General features: G+C 52.9%; 1 protein-coding gene across 1 annotated transcript in view; it reads right to left on the reverse strand.

Moving 5' to 3' along the window:
- The window catches only part of LOC122541527, a 55,762-nt gene that overhangs the window by 23,579 nt on the left and 14,846 nt on the right, over positions 1 to 17,337 (reverse strand). Inside the window, exon 4 of the mRNA XM_043678354.1 lies at positions 10,046 to 10,312. Within this exon, the coding sequence (XP_043534289.1) occupies positions 10,046 to 10,312 (267 nt within the window). The remainder of the gene's footprint in view (positions 1 to 10,045; positions 10,313 to 17,337) is intronic.

The raw sequence follows: 17,337 nt of genomic DNA on the forward strand, positions 1-17,337 counted from the left end.
AGGCCCAGCAATCATTTCTCTAGCTTCCCACAGAGTTCTCGTGTACACCTGATCAGGTTCTGGGGATTTATCCACCTTTACCCGTTTCAAGACATCCACCACTTCCTCCTCTGTAATATGGACATTTTGCAAGATGTCACCATCTATTTCCCTACACTCTATATCTTCCATATCCTTTTCCACAGTAAATACTAATGCAAAATATTCATTTAGTATCTCCTTCATTTTCTGCGGCTCCACACAAAGGCCGCCTTGCTGATCTTTGAGGGGCCCTATTCTCTCCCTAGTTACCCTTTTGTCCTTAATGTATTTGTAAAAACTCTTTGGATTCTCCTTAATTCTAGTGAAAAATCTTTTTCTCGAATCTCCTCTCAGACACATCTGTCATGGTTTTGATTTGATTTACTATTGTCACTGGTGTTGTGATACAGTGAAAAGTATTGTTTTCCGTGCTAACCAGACTAATCGTACCTTATGTAAGTACACAAGGCTAATAGAACAGACTGTGGAATAGAATGTTACGGCTACATAGAGGTCGCAGAGGGATCAACTCCAATATATGAGCTGTCCATTCAGCTCATGATACATCTCACAATTCCATATACTTCAATCAGATCCCCTCTGAGGAGAACAAGTCCAGCCGGTTTAGTTTCTCCACATAACAGAGACTCTTCATCCCAGGCAACATCCCGGTGAGTTTCCTCTTCAAGCTTTCCAACGCAATCATATCCTTCCCGATAATGTGGCGACTTGAACTGCACACAGTTATTCCATCTGTGGCCTAACCGATGCTTTACGAAGTTGAAACAAGTCCTCTTTGCTCCAGCTAGTGAAGGCAAACATTTTCTCTGCCTTCTTCACCAGCCCATCTCCCTGTGCTGACACCTTCAGGGGTCGATGGATTTGTACACAAAGATCCCTTTGTCCTTCAGTACTCCCTACAAACCTGCCATTCATTGGGCAGATTCTTCCTTTATTGTTCCTTCCAAAATCACTTTTATCAGGATTAAAATGTACCAGCCACTGTTCTGCCTAATCTCTAGCTGATCAATATCAGACTGTACCCTGACACTATCCTCTGCACCATCCATGGCAACATGGTGGCTCAGTGGTTGGCATTACTGCCTCCCAGCACCAGGGACTCTGGTTCAATCCCACCCTCAGGTGACTGTCTGTGTGGAGTTAGCACATTCTCCCCGTGTCTGCGTGGGTTTCCTCCGACAGTCCGAAGATGTGCAGGTTAGGTGGATTGGCCATGGGGAATTACACATAGTGTTCAGGATGTGTAGGTTCGGTGCATTTGCCATGGGAAACGCAGGGTTATAGGGATGGCTCTGGGTAGGATGCTCTTTGGACAGCCAGTATGGATTTGTTGGGCCGAATGGCCTGTTTCCACACTGTAGGGATTCACCAAATTTTCATGTCACCTCCAATAAACCAATTAAACCTTTGAACATTCACATCCTAGTAGCCCCCTGTGGTTTGCATTAGCGTACCACTAATCGCAGGTTTCCATCCAATTACAAAAACCCTCCACCATCCTCTTTACCTGCTATCTGTAAACCAGGATTGGATTGAGTTTACCAACTCGCCTTGGATTCTGGCGGTACATTTCAGACCAACTTTCCATCAGGGACTTACAGAAGTCCATACAAACGGCATCAACTGCACTCCCTTCATCAATATATTTGGGCACATTTTCCAAAAACGCCATTAAATTAGTCAGACAGGGTCTCCCTCCAACAAATCCCTGCTACCTCGGATCAATCCCTCTTTTTCCAAGTATTGATTTATCCTGTCCGAGAATGTTTGCTAATAATTCCCTACTACTGACATCAGAGTGAACAGTGGAAGATCTAGGATGTCATAGCAAGTCATACAATGCCACAGCATGGAAACAGGCCGTTCGGCCCACACTGGTCCATGCCACCAAAATGTCTTCCATACTAACCTGATTTCCCTCCATGTCCTTCCAACAGTCAGAAGGAGATAGAGCAGCAGATATCTAGGATATCAGAAAGATGTGAGCAAAACAGAGTTATTGTTCAGATTCAAGAGTGTGGTGCTGGAAAAGCACAGCAGATCAGGCTGCTTCTGAGGAGCAGGAGAATCGACGTTCCGGGCATTGTTGATGAAGGGCTCCTGCCTGAAATGTTGAGTCTGCTGCTCCTCAGATGCTGCCTGACCTGCTGGACTTTTCCAGCACCACTCTCGACTCTGATCTCCAGCATCTGTTGTCCTCACTTTCTCAGGGTTATTATTCAACTTTGCTAACATTAACTGGGATTGCCTTAGTACGCTGTAGACTTTTGAAAGTGCATCTAAAAGGGCCTTTTGTGCCAGTATGTAGTGGTCCTACTAGAGATGGGGCAGTGTTAGACCTACTCCTAGGGAATGAGGCAGTCAGGTTGGTCAAGTTTCAGTGAATAAGCATTTTGGCGATAGTGACCATAACTCACTATAATGCTTTTGAAACATACAAAGGAATAAGACGACTGCAGAAGTATGTAAGTTGGGGGAAAGCCAATTTCAAGATCAGGAGCTTCAATCTGGCCCACATAACCTGAGAGCAGGTACTTGCAGGTAGACCCACATTTGGAAGCCATGCTGTGGAGGAGCCGGTGATGGACTGGGGTGGACAAAGTTAAAAATCACACACCACCAGGTTATAGTCCAACAGGTTTAATTGGAAGCACTAGCTTTCAGAGCGCTGCTCCTTCATCAGGGAACTGATGGGGTAGGGTCATAGGACACAGACTTTAAAGAAATTCTGGGATTTGCATATTAATTAATCAAAATCTGTACGCCATTCTAAGTGATTAAAGACTTTACAGCAATCTTGGTTTGTTCAATACATCGCATCAGTTGTATGACACTTTGATCTTTTATTATAAATTCTGTGCCCTATGTTCCAAATAAACCGGTGTGATATTTGGAAAATGGGTGCCTTTTAAAGGTAGTATAGTGAGAATTCAGGGCCAGCGTGTTCCTCTCAGAATGAAGGGCAACTGCAGCCTTAGATAGTTCCCTTTATCAATAATGCAATACCCCCCAGCTATCGGCCCTGAAATTTCGATAGCCTAGAATGTGGAGCTAGGAGAAAGTGAGGTCTGCAGATGCTGGAGATCAGAGCTGAAAATGTGTTGTTGGAAAAGCGCAGCAGGTCAGGCAGCATCCAAGGAGCAGGAGAATCGACGTTTCGGGTATAAGCCCTTCTTCAGGAATGAGAATGTGGAGCTGTCAGTGCTGTCCTTCCTACAACCATATCTCAGTGATTGCAACAAGTCATATTCCCACATGCTGAACAATGTTCTAAGTTTATCACTCAAGTTCCTTGCATTAAAACAGATATAATTGAGCTTTCTAGATCTCCCATGTGCCCTATCCATTGTTATGCACCAAAGCAGACACCCTGCCAAAGTAGATTATGGAGATAGTCTAGACCCTAACTTTTATACATCTTTAAAAAGCAATGATAAGGTGCTATGTTCCAGATATGATTTGACTGGGGCTGGGGCTGTTTTCCCTGGAGCGGAGAGTGAGAGGTGACCTTATAGAGGTTTACAAAATTATGAGGGGCTTGGATAGAGTAAATAGGCAAAGTCTTTTCCCTGGGGTGGGGGAGTGCTGTACATCTCTATGAGGGGTTGGGTCGAAGGGCCTGTTTCCCTGCTGTACATCTCTATGAGGGGTTGGGTCGAAGGGCCTGTTTCCCTGCTGTACATCTCTATGAGGGGTTGGGTCGAAGGGCCTGTTTCCCTGCTGTACATCTCTATGAGGGGTTGGGTCGAAGGGCCTGTTTCCCTGCTGTACATCTCTATGAGGGGTTGGGTAGAAGGGCCTGTTTCCGTGCTGTACATCTCTATGAGGGGTTGGGTAGAAGGGCCTGTTTCCGTGCTGTACATCTCTATGAGGGGTTGGGTAGAAGGGCCTGTTTCCGTGCTGTACATCTCTATGAGGGGTTGGGTAGAAGGGCCTGTTTCCGTGCTGTACATCTCTATGAGGGGTTGGGTAGAAGGGCCTGTTTCCGTGCTGTACATCTCTATGAGGGGTTGGGTAGAAGGGCCTGTTTCCGTGCTGTACATCTCTATGAGGGGTTGGGTAGAAGGGCCTGTTTCCGTGCTGTACATCTCTATGAGGGGTTGGGTAGAAGGGCCTGTTTCCGTGCTGTACATCTCTATGAGGGGTTGGGTAGAAGGGCCTGTTTCCGTGCTGTACATCTCTATGAGGGGTTGGGTAGAAGGGCCTGTTTCCGTGCTGTACATCTCTATGAGGGGTTGGGTAGAAGGGCCTGTTTCCGTGCTGTACATCTCTATGAGGGGTTGGGTAGAAGGGCCTGTTTCCGTGCTGTACATCTCTATGAGGGGTTGGGTAGAAGGGCCTGTTTCCGTGCTGTACATCTCTATGAGGGGTTGGGTAGAAGGGCCTGTTTCCGTGCTGTACATCTCTATGAGGGGTTGGGTAGAAGGGCCTGTTTCCGTGCTGTACATCTCTATGAGGGGTTGGGTAGAAGGGCCTGTTTCCGTGCTGTACATCTCTATGAGGGGTTGGGTAGAAGGGCCTGTTTCCGTGCTGTACATCTCTATGAGGGGTTGGGTAGAAGGGCCTGTTTCCCTGCTGTCCATCTCTATGAGGGGTTGGGTAGAAGGGCCTGTTTCCGTGCTGTACATCTCTATGAGGGGTTGGGTCGAAGGGCCTGTTTCCCTGCTGTACATCTCTATGAGGGGTTGGGTCGAAGGGCCTGTTTCCCTGCTGTACATCTCTATGAGGGGTTGGGTCGAAGGGCCTGTTTCCCTGCTGTACATCTCTATGAGGGGTTGGGTCGAAGGGCCTGTTTCCCTGCTGTACATCTCTATGAGGGGTTGGGTCGAAGGGCCTGTTTCCCTGCTGTACATCTCTATGAGGGGTTGGGTCGAAGGGCCTGTTTCCCTGCTGTACATCTCTATGAGGGGTTGGGTAGAAGGGCCTGTTTCCCTGCTGTACATCTCTATGAGGGGTTGGGTAGAAGGGCCTGTTTCCCTGCTGTACATCTCTATGAGGGGTTGGGTAGAAGGGCCTGTTTCCCTGCTGTACATCTCTATGAGGGGTTGGGTAGAAGGGCCTGTTTCCCTGCTGTACATCTCTATGAGGGGTTGGGTAGAAGGGCCTGTTTCCCTGCTGTACATCTCTATGAGGGGTTGGGTAGAAGGGCCTGTTTCCCTGCTGTACATCTCTATGAGGGGTTGGGTAGAAGGGCCTGTTTTCCTGCTGTACATCTCTATGAGGGGTTGGGTAGAAGGGCCTGTTTTCCTGCTGTACATCTCTATGAGGGGTTGGGTAGAAGGGCCTGTTTTCCTGCTGTACATCTCTATGAGGGGTTGGGTAGAAGGGCCTGTTTTCCTGCTGTACATCTCTATGAGGGGTTGGGTAGAAGGGCCTGTTTCCGTGCTGTACATCTCTATGAGGGGTTGGGTAGAAGGGCCTGTTTCCCTGCTGTACATCTCTATGAGGGGTTGGGTCGAAGGGCCTGTTTCCCTGCTGTACATCTCTATGAGGGGTTGGGTCGAAGGGCCTGTTTCCCTGCTGTACATCTCTATGAGGGGTTGGGTCGAAGGGCCTGTTTCCCTGCTGTACATCTCTATGAGGGGTTGGGTCGAAGGGCCTGTTTCCCTGCTGTACATCTCTATGAGGGGTTGGGTCGAAGGGCCTGTTTCCCTGCTGTACATCTCTATGAGGGGTTGGGTAGAAGGGCCTGTTTCCCTGCTGTACATCTCTATGAGGGGTTGGGTAGAAGGGCCTGTTTCCCTGCTGTACATCTCTATGAGGGGTTGGGTAGAAGGGCCTGTTTCCCTGCTGTACATCTCTATGAGGGGTTGGGTAGAAGGGCCTGTTTCCCTGCTGTACATCTCTATGAGGGGTTGGGTAGAAGGGCCTGTTTCCCTGCTGTACATCTCTATGAGGGGTTGGGTAGAAGGGCCTGTTTCCGTGCTGTACATCTCTATGACGGGTTGGGTGGAAGGGCCTGTTTCCCTGCTGTACATCTCTATGAGGGGTTGGGTAGAAGGGCCTGTTTCCCTGCTGTACATCTCTATGAGGGGTTGGGTAGAAGGGCCTGTTTCCCTGCTGTACATCTCTATGAGGGGTTGGGTAGAAGGGCCTGTTTCCCTGCTGTACATCTCTATGAGGGGTTGGGTAGAAGGGCCTGTTTCCCTGCTGTACATCTCTATGAGGGGTTGGGTAGAAGGGCCTGTTTCCCTGCTGTACATCTCTATGAGGGGTTGGGTAGAAGGGCCTGTTTCCCTGCTGTACATCTCTATGAGGGGTTGGGTAGAAGGGCCTGTTTCCCTGCTGTACATCTCTATGAGGGGTTGGGTAGAAGGGCCTGTTTCCCTGCTGTACATCTCTATGAGGGGTTGGGTAGAAGGGCCTGTTTCCCTGCTGTACATCTCTATGAGGGGTTGGGTAGAAGGGCCTGTTTCCCTGCTGTACATCTCTATGAGGGGTTGGGTAGAAGGGCCTGTTTCCCTGCTGTACATCTCTATGAGGGGTTGGGTAGAAGGGCCTGTTTCCCTGCTGTACATCTCTATGAGGGGTTGGGTAGAAGGGCCTGTTTCCCTGCTGTACATCTCTATGAGGGGTTGGGTAGAAGGGCCTGTTTCCCTGCTGTACATCTCTATGACGGGTTGGGTGGAAGGGCCTGTTTCCCTGCTGTACATCTCTATGACGGGTTGGGTGGAAGGGCCTGTTTCCCTGCTGTACATCTCTATGACGGGTTGGGTGGAAGGGCCTGTTTCCCTGCTGTACATCTCTATGACGGGTTGGGTGGAAGGGCCTGTTTCCCTGCTGTACATCTCTATGACGGGTTGGGTGGAAGGGCCTGTTTCCCTGCTGTACATCTCTATGACGGGTTGGGTGGAAGGGCCTGTTTCCCTGCTGTACATCTCTATGAGGGGTTGGGTAGAAGGGCCTGTTTCCCTGCTGTACATCTCTATGAGGGGTTGGGTAGAAGGGCCTGTTTCCCTGCTGTACATCTCTATGAGGGGTTGGGTAGAAGGGCCTGTTTCCCTGCTGTACATCTCTATGAGGGGTTGGGTAGAAGGGCCTGTTTCCCTGCTGTACATCTCTATGAGGGGTTGGGTAGAAGGGCCTGTTTCCCTGCTGTACATCTCTATGAGGGGTTGGGTAGAAGGGCCTGTTTCCCTGCTGTACATCTCTATGAGGGGTTGGTTAGAAGGGCCTGTTTCCCTGCTGTACATCTCTATGAGGGGTTGGTTAGAAGGGCCTGTTTCCCTGCTGTACATCTCTATGAGGGGTTGGTTAGAAGGGCCTGTTTCCCTGCTGTACATCTCTATGAGGGGTTGGTTAGAAGGGCCTGTTTCCCTGCTGTACATCTCTATGAGGGGTTGGTTAGAAGGGCCTGTTTCCCTGCTGTACATCTCTATGAGGGGTTGGGTAGAAGGGTCTGTTTCCCTGCTGTACATCTCTATGAGGGGTTGGGTAGAAGGGTCTGTTTCCCTGCTGTACATCTCTATGAGGGGTTGGGTAGAAGGGTCTGTTTCCGTGCTGTACATCTCTATGAGGGGTTGGGTAGAAGGGTCTGTTTCCGTGCTGTACATCTCTATGAGGGGTTGGGTAGAAGGGTCTGTTTCCGTGCTGTACATCTCTATGAGGGGTTGGGTAGAAGGGTCTGTTTCCGTGCTGTACATCTCTATGAGGGGTTGGGTAGAAGGGTCTGTTTCCGTGCTGTACATCTCTATGAGGGGTTGGGTAGAAGGGTCTGTTTCCGTGCTGTACATCTCTATGAGGGGTTGGGTAGAAGGGTCTGTTTCCGTGCTGTACATCTCTATGAGGGGTTGGGTAGAAGGGTCTGTTTCCGTGCTGTACATCTCTATGAGGGGTTGGGTAGAAGGGTCTGTTTCCGTGCTGTACATCTCTATGAGGGGTTGGGTAGAAGGGTCTGTTTCCGTGCTGTACATCTCTATGAGGGGTTGGGTAGAAGGGTCTGTTTCCGTGCTGTACATCTCTATGAGGGGTTGGGTAGAAGGGTCTGTTTCCGTGCTGTACATCTCTATGAGGGGTTGGGTAGAAGGGTCTGTTTCCGTGCTGTACATCTCTATGAGGGGTTGGGTAGAAGGGTCTGTTTCCGTGCTGTACATCTCTATGAGGGGTTGGGTAGAAGGGTCTGTTTCCGTGCTGTACATCTCTATGAGGGGTTGGGTAGAAGGGTCTGTTTCCCTGCTGTCCATCTCTATGAGGGGTTGGGTAGAAGGGCCTGTTTCCCTGCTGTCCATCTCTATGAGGGGTTGGGTAGAAGGGCCTGTTTCCCTGCTGTCCATCTCTATGAGGGGTTGGGTAGAAGGGCCTGTTTCCCTGCTGTCCATCTCTATGAGGGGTTGGGTAGAAGGGCCTGTTTCCCTGCTGTCCATCTCTATGATGGGTTTGGTAGAAGGGCCTGTTTCCCTGCTGTCCATCTCTATGAGGGGTTGGGTAGAAGGGTCTGTTTCCCTGCTGTCCATCTCTATGATGGGTTGGGTAGAAGGGCCTGTTTCCGTGCTGTACATCTCTATGACTGGTCCACCATGAATGAAAACACACCTTATTCTTACAATACAGTTAAAATAAAACAAATAGAAGAATTGGCATAACTTTACTGAAATAATTCACAAGCTAAATGTATTATTTAACTACTAATCATAAACTGTTGCAATATAGGCAGCATCTCATAAACACACCTGAGCAGAACAATTAGGACTCTGACATGCTGTCTCTCTCTCTCTCTCTCTGTCTCTCTCTCTGTGGTCACTCTGGCCTTTTTACAAGGGAGCCTCAGTGGCTGAGACTTCACTCGGGTAGTACAGAAGTCAAGCACACAGCTACAGCAGCCCAACAAAACCCTTCTCCACAAACAAACCAAAAACAAACGTGCCCTGCCTTCGTGCCTCGGTGGGGGGTCCCTGAGGCCACCCACTCATTACCCTTTTGTGTCATTTTACAAAACCGGGAGAACGGACAAGCCGTTTCCAAATGGCCTGTCTGAAGGAGCCGTGTTGGCACCACTGTGCGTGACGCCATTCCCTGTGTAAGAGGAAGAGCACAGCACACCTCTCTGAAGGCAGTATGCTCACACCCACCTGCCATTGCATTCCTTTGATGTCTGGGTGGTTTTTGCTCCTGAATGTACATCTGTTCTATGCCCCATTACCCCCTTGCCCCATCAGTTTAAAACCTCCCCAACAGCACAGAAAAGCCCCCAGCAAGGATACTGGATCCATTCCTGCTTCAGGTGCTTGTCCAGGTCTCACCTACTCCAGAAGCTATCACAATGATCCAAACCTCTAAAGCCCTCCCTCCTACACCATCTCTTTAGGTACACATTTATCTGCCCTACCTCCCTATTCCTGTTCTCATTACTGAGAGTAATTCGGAGATTGCAAGCTCAGTAAAACATTTGATTTTTGATGATTTTTGTTTGTTACCATAAGAATGGAACAACGTGAAGTGCAGTCCTTCAGTTTATTTCTTTAGGTGTGTGGAAATTCATCTTTATTTAAAGTTATGGTCTCTGTGAGTAACACAATAACCTCAAAACATAGAAAATCACAACAGGAATGTACCTCAAGACCATCGTGATAATCCGAGCAGGGATGACTAATCATCCAACTCTGTACCCTGCTCCAACTTTCTCCACATAACCCTAAATCCCTTTAGCTCTAAGACCTTTCTCCAACCACTTCCTGAAACCATTCAATGGCTTGGCCTCAACTGCTTTCTGTGGTAGAAAGTTCCACAGACTCCCCACTCTCTGGGGGAAGATATTTCCCCTCAGAAACAAAAACAAAAATTGCTAGAAAAGCGGAACAGGTCTGGCAGCATCAGTGGAGAGACATCAGAGATAACATTTGGAGTCCAGTAGCCCTTCCTCAGAACATTTCCCATCTCAGTGGTCATCAGTTAGATTTTAATCCAAAGTAGCTCAGACAGTAGCTGACAGCGGTACTTTTTCTCATCCTTGATTATTTAGAATATATTTATCTACTTTACATTGTATCAACCGGTGAAGTCCTACCATCTGCTGTGAGCACATGTGAGTTTCTGTTAGTGCTGACCTCGTTTTCCACGATGCAGGTATATACACCACAATCAGTCACTTCCATGTCCTGAATGAACAATGTCCTGTTTCCAAATGATAGGCCGTCATCCAACAAGTCCCGTTCTTTGTTATCCTTCCACCAACTGATGTGAGTTGCTTTTGCTTTTTTCACAATACAACTCAACCAGACATAGTTCATTATACGGGCAGGCTCCTGGGTGATCTGTGGGATTCGCAGTTTCTCTGTTAAAAAGCAAAGTTACAAAAGCTTGCTCAATTCAACTGAGAGATCATCCTGGTGCCAGCCTTGGCTCGTTCATGCTACAGCAGGAGAGAGCGCGCACAGGATCGAGAACGTGCGGGACAGAGAGCCCGCGGGTGAGAGCACGAGCAAGAATGCGAGCATAAAGAGGGAGCACAAGAGGGAGCATGAACAAGAAAGTGTGCGTGTGTGAGAGAGAGAGAGAGCACAAGCGAGAGTGCAAACTAGAGAGAGAGCATGCATGAGAGAGAGTGAGTGCGAGAGAGAGCGCGTGAGAGAGAACATGTGGAGTGTGCAGTAGAGAGCAAGTGTGTGAGAGAGAGTGGGAGAGAGTGAGTGCAAGAGAGAGCGGGAGAGAGAGAGAACGCAGTCGAGAGAAAGCATGTGACAGCACAAGTGAGAGAGACCGCATACAAGAGTGCAAGTGAGACAGCACGAGAGAAAGCATGAGCAAGAGAGAGAGCACGAGCGAGAGATCACATGCGAAACAGAACGTGAGTGAGAGAGTGTGAGCGATAGTGTATGGGAGACAGCGAGTGCACGAGAGATACCGTGAGAGAGCACAGGAGAGAGAGCATGAGAGAGCAGGAAAGAGCGCACAGGAGAGATACCATGGCAGGGAGTGCGAGCGAGAGAAAGACTGCGCACGAGGGAAAGTGCGAGCACAAGAGAGACCATGAGCAAGAGAGCGCGGGTGTGACAGAGCATGTGCGGGAGAAAGCGCGAGGGAGAGGGACAGAGATTGCGAGTGAGAGAGAGCATGCACAAAAGAGAGAGAGAGAGAGAGAGAGAGTCAGTGCGCACGAAAGAGCACAAGCAAGAGAACAGACAAGCAAGGGAGAGCACGAGCGAGAGCACACACGAGAGAGCACACGAGTGAGAGAGAGTGTGAGCAACAGTGAGCGCGAGTGAGAGTGCAAGAACAAGACAGAGTGTGAGCAATAGTGAGAAAGCGCACAAATGAGTGCAAGAACAAGAGAGAGCGTGAGCGCTAGTGAGAGAGAGCACAAGCAAGGGTGTGAGCTCAAGAGAGAGTATGAGATACAGTGTGAGCGAGAGAGAGCACGCGCGAAAGAAAAAAAAAGCGTGAGCAAGAGAGAGCACGAGTAAGAGAGAGAGCCAGAGTCAGTGTGCGCCCAGGAGAGAATGCGAGACTCTGTGCACAAGAGAGAGTGCAAGACAGCGAGAGAGACTGCGCGCACGAATGAACGAGAGCACGTGCACAAGAGAGATCACGTGCATGAGAGCAAATGAAAGAGAGCATGCGCAGGGGAGGAAGAATGCGTGGGAGAAACAGGGCGCGGGAGAGAGCAGGCGCGAGCACGAGAAAGAACGTGAGCAAGAGAGAGCGTGTGCGAGGCAGATTGCGAGTGAGAGAGCACACAGGAGAGACAGCACACGCACGAAGGAGAGTGAGATAACGCGTGCACAACAGAGAACGCACGTGAGAGACATTGCGCACGAGAGAGCACACGAGACAACGCGTGCACGAGCGTGAGCGCACACAAGAGAAAGAACACGGGAGACCACGCACGAGGAAGAATGTGAGTGAATGCGAGAGAGCAAGTGCGCACAAGAGACAGCACGCGCAAGAGACAACGAGAGAGAACGAGAGAGAGTGCATGCAAGAGAGAGTGCAAGAGAGAGCGTGCGCACGAGAGAGATCGAGAGAGAGTGCATGCAGGAGAGAGTGCAAGAGAGATCGAGAGAGAGTGCATGCAGGAGAGAGTGCGAGAGAGAGCGTGCGCACGAGAGAGATCGAGAGAGAGTGCGAGAGAGAGCGTGCGCACGAGCACTAGAGAGAGCGAGAGAGAACGTGCGCACGAGAGATCGAGAGAGAGCGCGCGCACGAGAGAGAGCGAGAGAGAGCGTGCGCACGAGAAAAAGCGAGAGAGCGCGCGCACTAGAGAGAGCGAGAGAGAACGTGCGCACGAGAGATCGAGAGAGAGCGCGCGCACGAGAGAGAGCGAGAGAGAGCGTGCGCACGAGAAAAAGCGAGAGAGCGCGCGCACTAGAGAGAGCGAGAGAGAACGTGCGCACGAGAGATCGAGAGAGAGCGCGCGCACGAGAGAGAGCGAGAGAGAGCGTGCGCACGAGAAAAAGCGAGAGAGCGCGCGCACTAGAGAGAGCGAGAGAGAACGTGCGCACGAGAGATCGAGAGAGAGCGCGCGCACGAGAGAGAGCGAGAGAGAGCGTGCGCACGAGAAAAAGCGAGAGAGCGCGCGCACTAGAGAGAGCGAGAGAGAACGTGCGCACGAGAGATCGAGAGAGAGCGCGCGCACGAGAGAGAGCGAGAGAGAGCGTGCGCACGAGAAAAAGCGAGAGAGCGCGCGCACTAGAGAGAGCGAGAGAGAACGTGCGCACGAGAGATCGAGAGAGAGCGCGCGCACGAGAGAGAGCGAGAGAGAGCGTGCGCACGAGAAAAAGCGAGAGAGCGCGCGCACTAGAGAGAGCGAGAGAGAACGTGCGCACGAGAGATCGAGAGAGAGCGCGCGCACGAGAGAGAGCGAGAGAGAGCGTGCGCACGAGAAAAAGCGAGAGAGCGCGCGCACTAGAGAGAGCGAGAGAGAACGTGCGCACGAGAGATCGAGAGAGAGCGCGCGCACGAGAGAGAGCGAGAGAGAGCGTGCGCACGAGAAAAAGCGAGAGAGCGCGCGCACTAGAGAGAGCGAGAGAGAACGTGCGCACGAGAGATCGAGAGAGAGCGCGCGCACGAGAGAGAGCGAGAGAGAGCGTGCGCACGAGAAAAAGCGAGAGAGCGCGCGCACTAGAGAGAGCGAGAGAGAACGTGCGCGAGAGAGATCGAGAGAGAGCGCGCGCACGAGAGAGATCGAGAGAGAGCGCGCCCACGAGAGAGAGAGCGCGCGCACGAGAGAGAGCGAGAGAGAGCGTGCGCACGAGAAAAAGCGAGAGAGCGCGCGCACTAGAGAGAGCGAGAGAGAACGTGCGCACGAGAGATCGAGAGAGAGCGCGCGCACGAGAGAGATCGAGAGAGAGTGCGCGCACGAGAGAGATCGAGCCCACGAGAGAGATCGAGAGAGAGCGCGCACACGAGAGAGATCGAGAGAGAGAGCGCGCACGAGAGAGATCGAGAGAGAGAGCGCGCCCACGAGAGAGAGCGAGAGAGAGAGCGCGCGCACGAGAGAGAGCGCACGCACAAGAAAAAGCGAGAGCGCGCGCACGAGAGAGAGCGAGAGAGAACGTGCGCACAAGCGAGCGAGAGCGCGCGTACGAGAGAGAGCACGCACACGAGAGAGCGCACACGAGAGAGAGCAGGCACGAGAGAGAGAGAGCACACACGACAGAGAGCGAGAGAGAACGCGCGCACGAGAGAGCAAGAGAGAGCGCGTACACGAGAGCGAGCGAGAGCGCACGCACAAGAGAGAGTGAGAGAGAGCGTGCGCATGAGAGAGATCGAGAGAGAGCGCGCGCACGGGAGAGAATGCAAGAGAGAGCGTGCGCACGAGAGAGATCGAGAGAGAATGCATGCAGGAGCGAGATCAAGAGAGTGCGCATGCAGAAGAGAGTGCAAGAGAGAGTGCATGCAGGAGAGAGTGCAAGAGAGAGATCAAGAGAGAGTGCATGCAGGAGAGAGCGCAGGAGAGAGCGTGCGCATGAGAGAGATCGAGAGAGAGTATATGCAGGAGAGAGTGCAAGAGAGAGCGTGCACACGAGAGAGATAGAGAGAGAGCGTGTGCACGAGAGAAATCGAGGGAGAGCATGCGCACGAGGGAGATCGAGAGAGAGTGAATGCAGGAGAGAGTGCAAGAGAGCGTGCGCACGAGAGAGATCGAGAGAGAGTGCAAGAGAGTGTGCGCACGAGAGAGATCGAGACAGAGTGCATGAGAAAGCGCGCGCACGAGAAAGATCGAGAGAGTGCATGCAGGAGAGAGTGCAAGAGAGCACGTGCGCACGAGAGAGATCGAGACAGAGTGCAAGAAAGAGCGTGCGCACGAGAGTGAGTGCAAGAGGGAGCGTGCGCACGAGAGAGAGCGAGAGAGAGTGCAAGAGAGAGCGTGCGCACGAGAGTGAGTGCAAGAGGGAGCGTGCGCACGAGAGTGAGTGCAAGAGGGAGCGTGTGCACGAGAGACAGTGGGAGAGAGAGCGCGTGCACGAGAGAGGGCGTGCACACGAGAGAGAGAGGGCGTGCACACGAGAGAGAGAGGGCGTGCACACGAGAGAGCGAGCACGCACACGAGAGAGTGAGCGCGCGCCCGACAGAGAGCGCGAGGGAGAGCGCGCGCTCGACAGAGAGCGCGAGGGAGAGCGCGCGCCCGACAGAGAGCGCGAGGGAGAGCGCGCGCCCGACAGAGAGCGCGAGGGAGGGCGCGCGCCCGACAGAGAGCGCGAGGGAGAGCGCGCGCCCGACAGAAAGTGATGGAGAGCGCGCGCCCGAGAGAGAGCAAGAGAGAGCGCGCGCCCGAGAGAGAGCGAGAGAGAGCGCGCGCCCGAGAGAGAGCGAGAGAGAGAGCGCGCGCCCGAGAGAGAGCGAGAGAGAGAGCGCACGCCCGAGAGAGAGCGCGCGCCCGAGAGAGAGCGAGAGTGAGCGCGCACACGAGAGAGATAGAGAGACTGTGCAAGAGAGAGCGTGCGCACGAGAGAGATCGAGAGAGTGCATGCAGGAGAGAGTGCAAGAGAGAGCGTGTGCACGAGAGAGATCGAGAGACAGTGCAAGAGAGAGCGTGCGGACGAGAGAGAGCGAGAAAGAGCGCGCGCACGAGAGAGAGCGAGAAAGAGCGCGCGCACGAGAGAGAGCGAGAAAGAGCGCGCGCACGAGAGCAAGAAAGAGCGCGCGCACTAGAGAGAGCAAGAAAGAGCGCGCGCACTAGAGAGAGCAAGAAAGAGCACGCACGAGAGAGATCGAGAGAGAGCGTGCGCACGAGAGAGATCGAGAGAGTGCAAGAGAGAGCGTGCGCACGAGAGTGAGTGCAAGAGGGAGCGTGCGCACGAGAGAGAGCAAGAAAGAGCGCGCGCACGTGAGCGAGAAAGACCGCGCGCACGAGAGAGAGCGAGAAAGAGCACGCACACGAGAGAGATCGAGAGAGAGAGCGCGCATGAGAGAGAGATCGAGAGAGAGCGTGCGCACAAGAGAGATTGAGAGAGAGTGCAAGAGAGAGCGTGCTTACGAGAGAGATCGCGAGAGAGTGCAAGAGAGAGCGTGCACACGAGAGAGATCGAGAGTGCATGCAGGAGAGAGTGCAAGAGAGCGCGTGCGCACGAGAGAGATTGACAGTGCAAGAGAGAGCGTGCGCACGAGAGTGAGTGCTAGAGAGAGCGTGCGCACGAGAGAGATTGAGAGTGCATGCAGGAGAGAGTGCAAGAGAGCGCGTGCGCACGAGAGAGATTGAGAGACAGTGCAAGAGAGAGCGTGCGCACGAGAGTGAGTGCAAGAGAGAGCGTGCGCACGAGAGTGAGTGCTAGAGAGAGCGTGCGCACGAGAGTGAGTGCAAGAGAGAGCGTGCGCACGAGAGTGAGTGCAAGAGAGAGCGTGCGCACGAGAGTGAGTGCAAGTGGGAGCGTGCGCACGAGAGTGAGTGCAAGAGGGAGCGTGCGCACGAGAGAGTGCGAGAGACAGTGCGAGAGAGAGCGCGTGCGCGAGAGAGGGCGCGCACACGAGAGAGAGAGAGGGCGCGCACACGAGAGAGAGAGGGCGCGCACACAAGAGAGAGAGAGGGAGGGCGCGCACACGAGAGAGAGAGCGCGCACACGAGAGAGAGAGAGAGCGCGCGCCCGAGAGAGAGACCACGCGCACGAGAGAGAGAGAGAGAGAGAGGGCGCGCACACGAGAGAGAGAGAGGGCGCGCACACGAGAGAGAGAGAGTGGGCGCGCACACGAGAGAGAGAGAGAGGGCGCGCACACGAGAGAGCGAACGCGCACACGAGAGAGCGAGCGCGCACACGAGAGAGCGAGCGCGCACACGAGAGAGCGAGCGCGCACACGAGAGAGCGAGCGGGCGTGCCCGAGAGAGAGAGCGCGCGTGCCCGAGAGAGAGAGCGCGCGTGCCCGAGAGAGAGAGCGCGCGCGCCCGACAGAGAGCGAGGGAGAGCGCGCGCCCGACAGAGAGCCGACAGAGAGCGAGGGAGAGCGCGCGCCCGACAGAGAGCGAGGGAGAGCGCGCGCCCGACAGAGATTGAGAGACAGTGCAAGAGAGAGCGTGCGCACGAGAGTGAGTGCAAGAGGGAGCGTGCGCACGAGAGAGATCGAGAGAGTGTGCATGTAGGAGAGAGTGCAATAGAGAGCGTGTGCACGAGAGAGAGCGCCCACGAGAGAGTGCATGCAGGACAGAGTGCAAGAGTAAGTGCAAGACGGAGCGTGCGCACGAGAGACAGTGCGAGAGAGAGCGTGCGCACGAGAGAGAGCGCATGCACGAAAGTGGGCGCGCACAAGAGAGAGGGCGCACGAGAGACAGAGCGCGCGCACGAGAGAGATCGAGAGAGAGTGCGCACGAGAGAGATCGAGAGAGTGCGCACGAGAGAGATCGAGAGAGAGTGCGCACGAGAGAGATCGAGAGAGAGTGCGCACGAGAGAGATCGAGAGAGAGTGATCGATAGAGTGTGCATGCAGGAGAGAGTGCAAGAGAGACGTGCATACGAGAGAGATCGAGAGAGAGTGCATGCAGGAGAGAGTGCAAGAGAGACGTGCATACGAGAAAGATCGAGAGAGAGTGCATGCAGGAGAGAGTGCAAGAGAGACGTGCATACGAGAAAGATCGAGAGAGAGTGCATGCAGGAGAGAGTGCAAGAGAGACGTGCATACGAGAAAGATCGAGAGAGAGTGCATGCAGGAGAGAGTGCAAGAGAGACGTGCATACGAGAAAGATCGAGAGAGAGTGCATGCAGGAGAATTTGCAAGAGAGAGATCGATAGAGTGTGCATGCAGGAGAGAGTGCAAGAGAGACGTGCATACGAGAAAGATCGAGAGAGAGTGCATGCAGGAGAGAGTGCAAGAGAGAGCGTGCGCATGAGAGAGATCGAGAGAGAGTGCATGCAGGAGAGAGTGCAAGAG

This window comes from Chiloscyllium plagiosum, chromosome 37 (genome assembly GCF_004010195.1).
Source record: "Chiloscyllium plagiosum isolate BGI_BamShark_2017 chromosome 37, ASM401019v2, whole genome shotgun sequence".
Taxonomy (NCBI): domain Eukaryota; kingdom Metazoa; phylum Chordata; class Chondrichthyes; order Orectolobiformes; family Hemiscylliidae; genus Chiloscyllium; species Chiloscyllium plagiosum.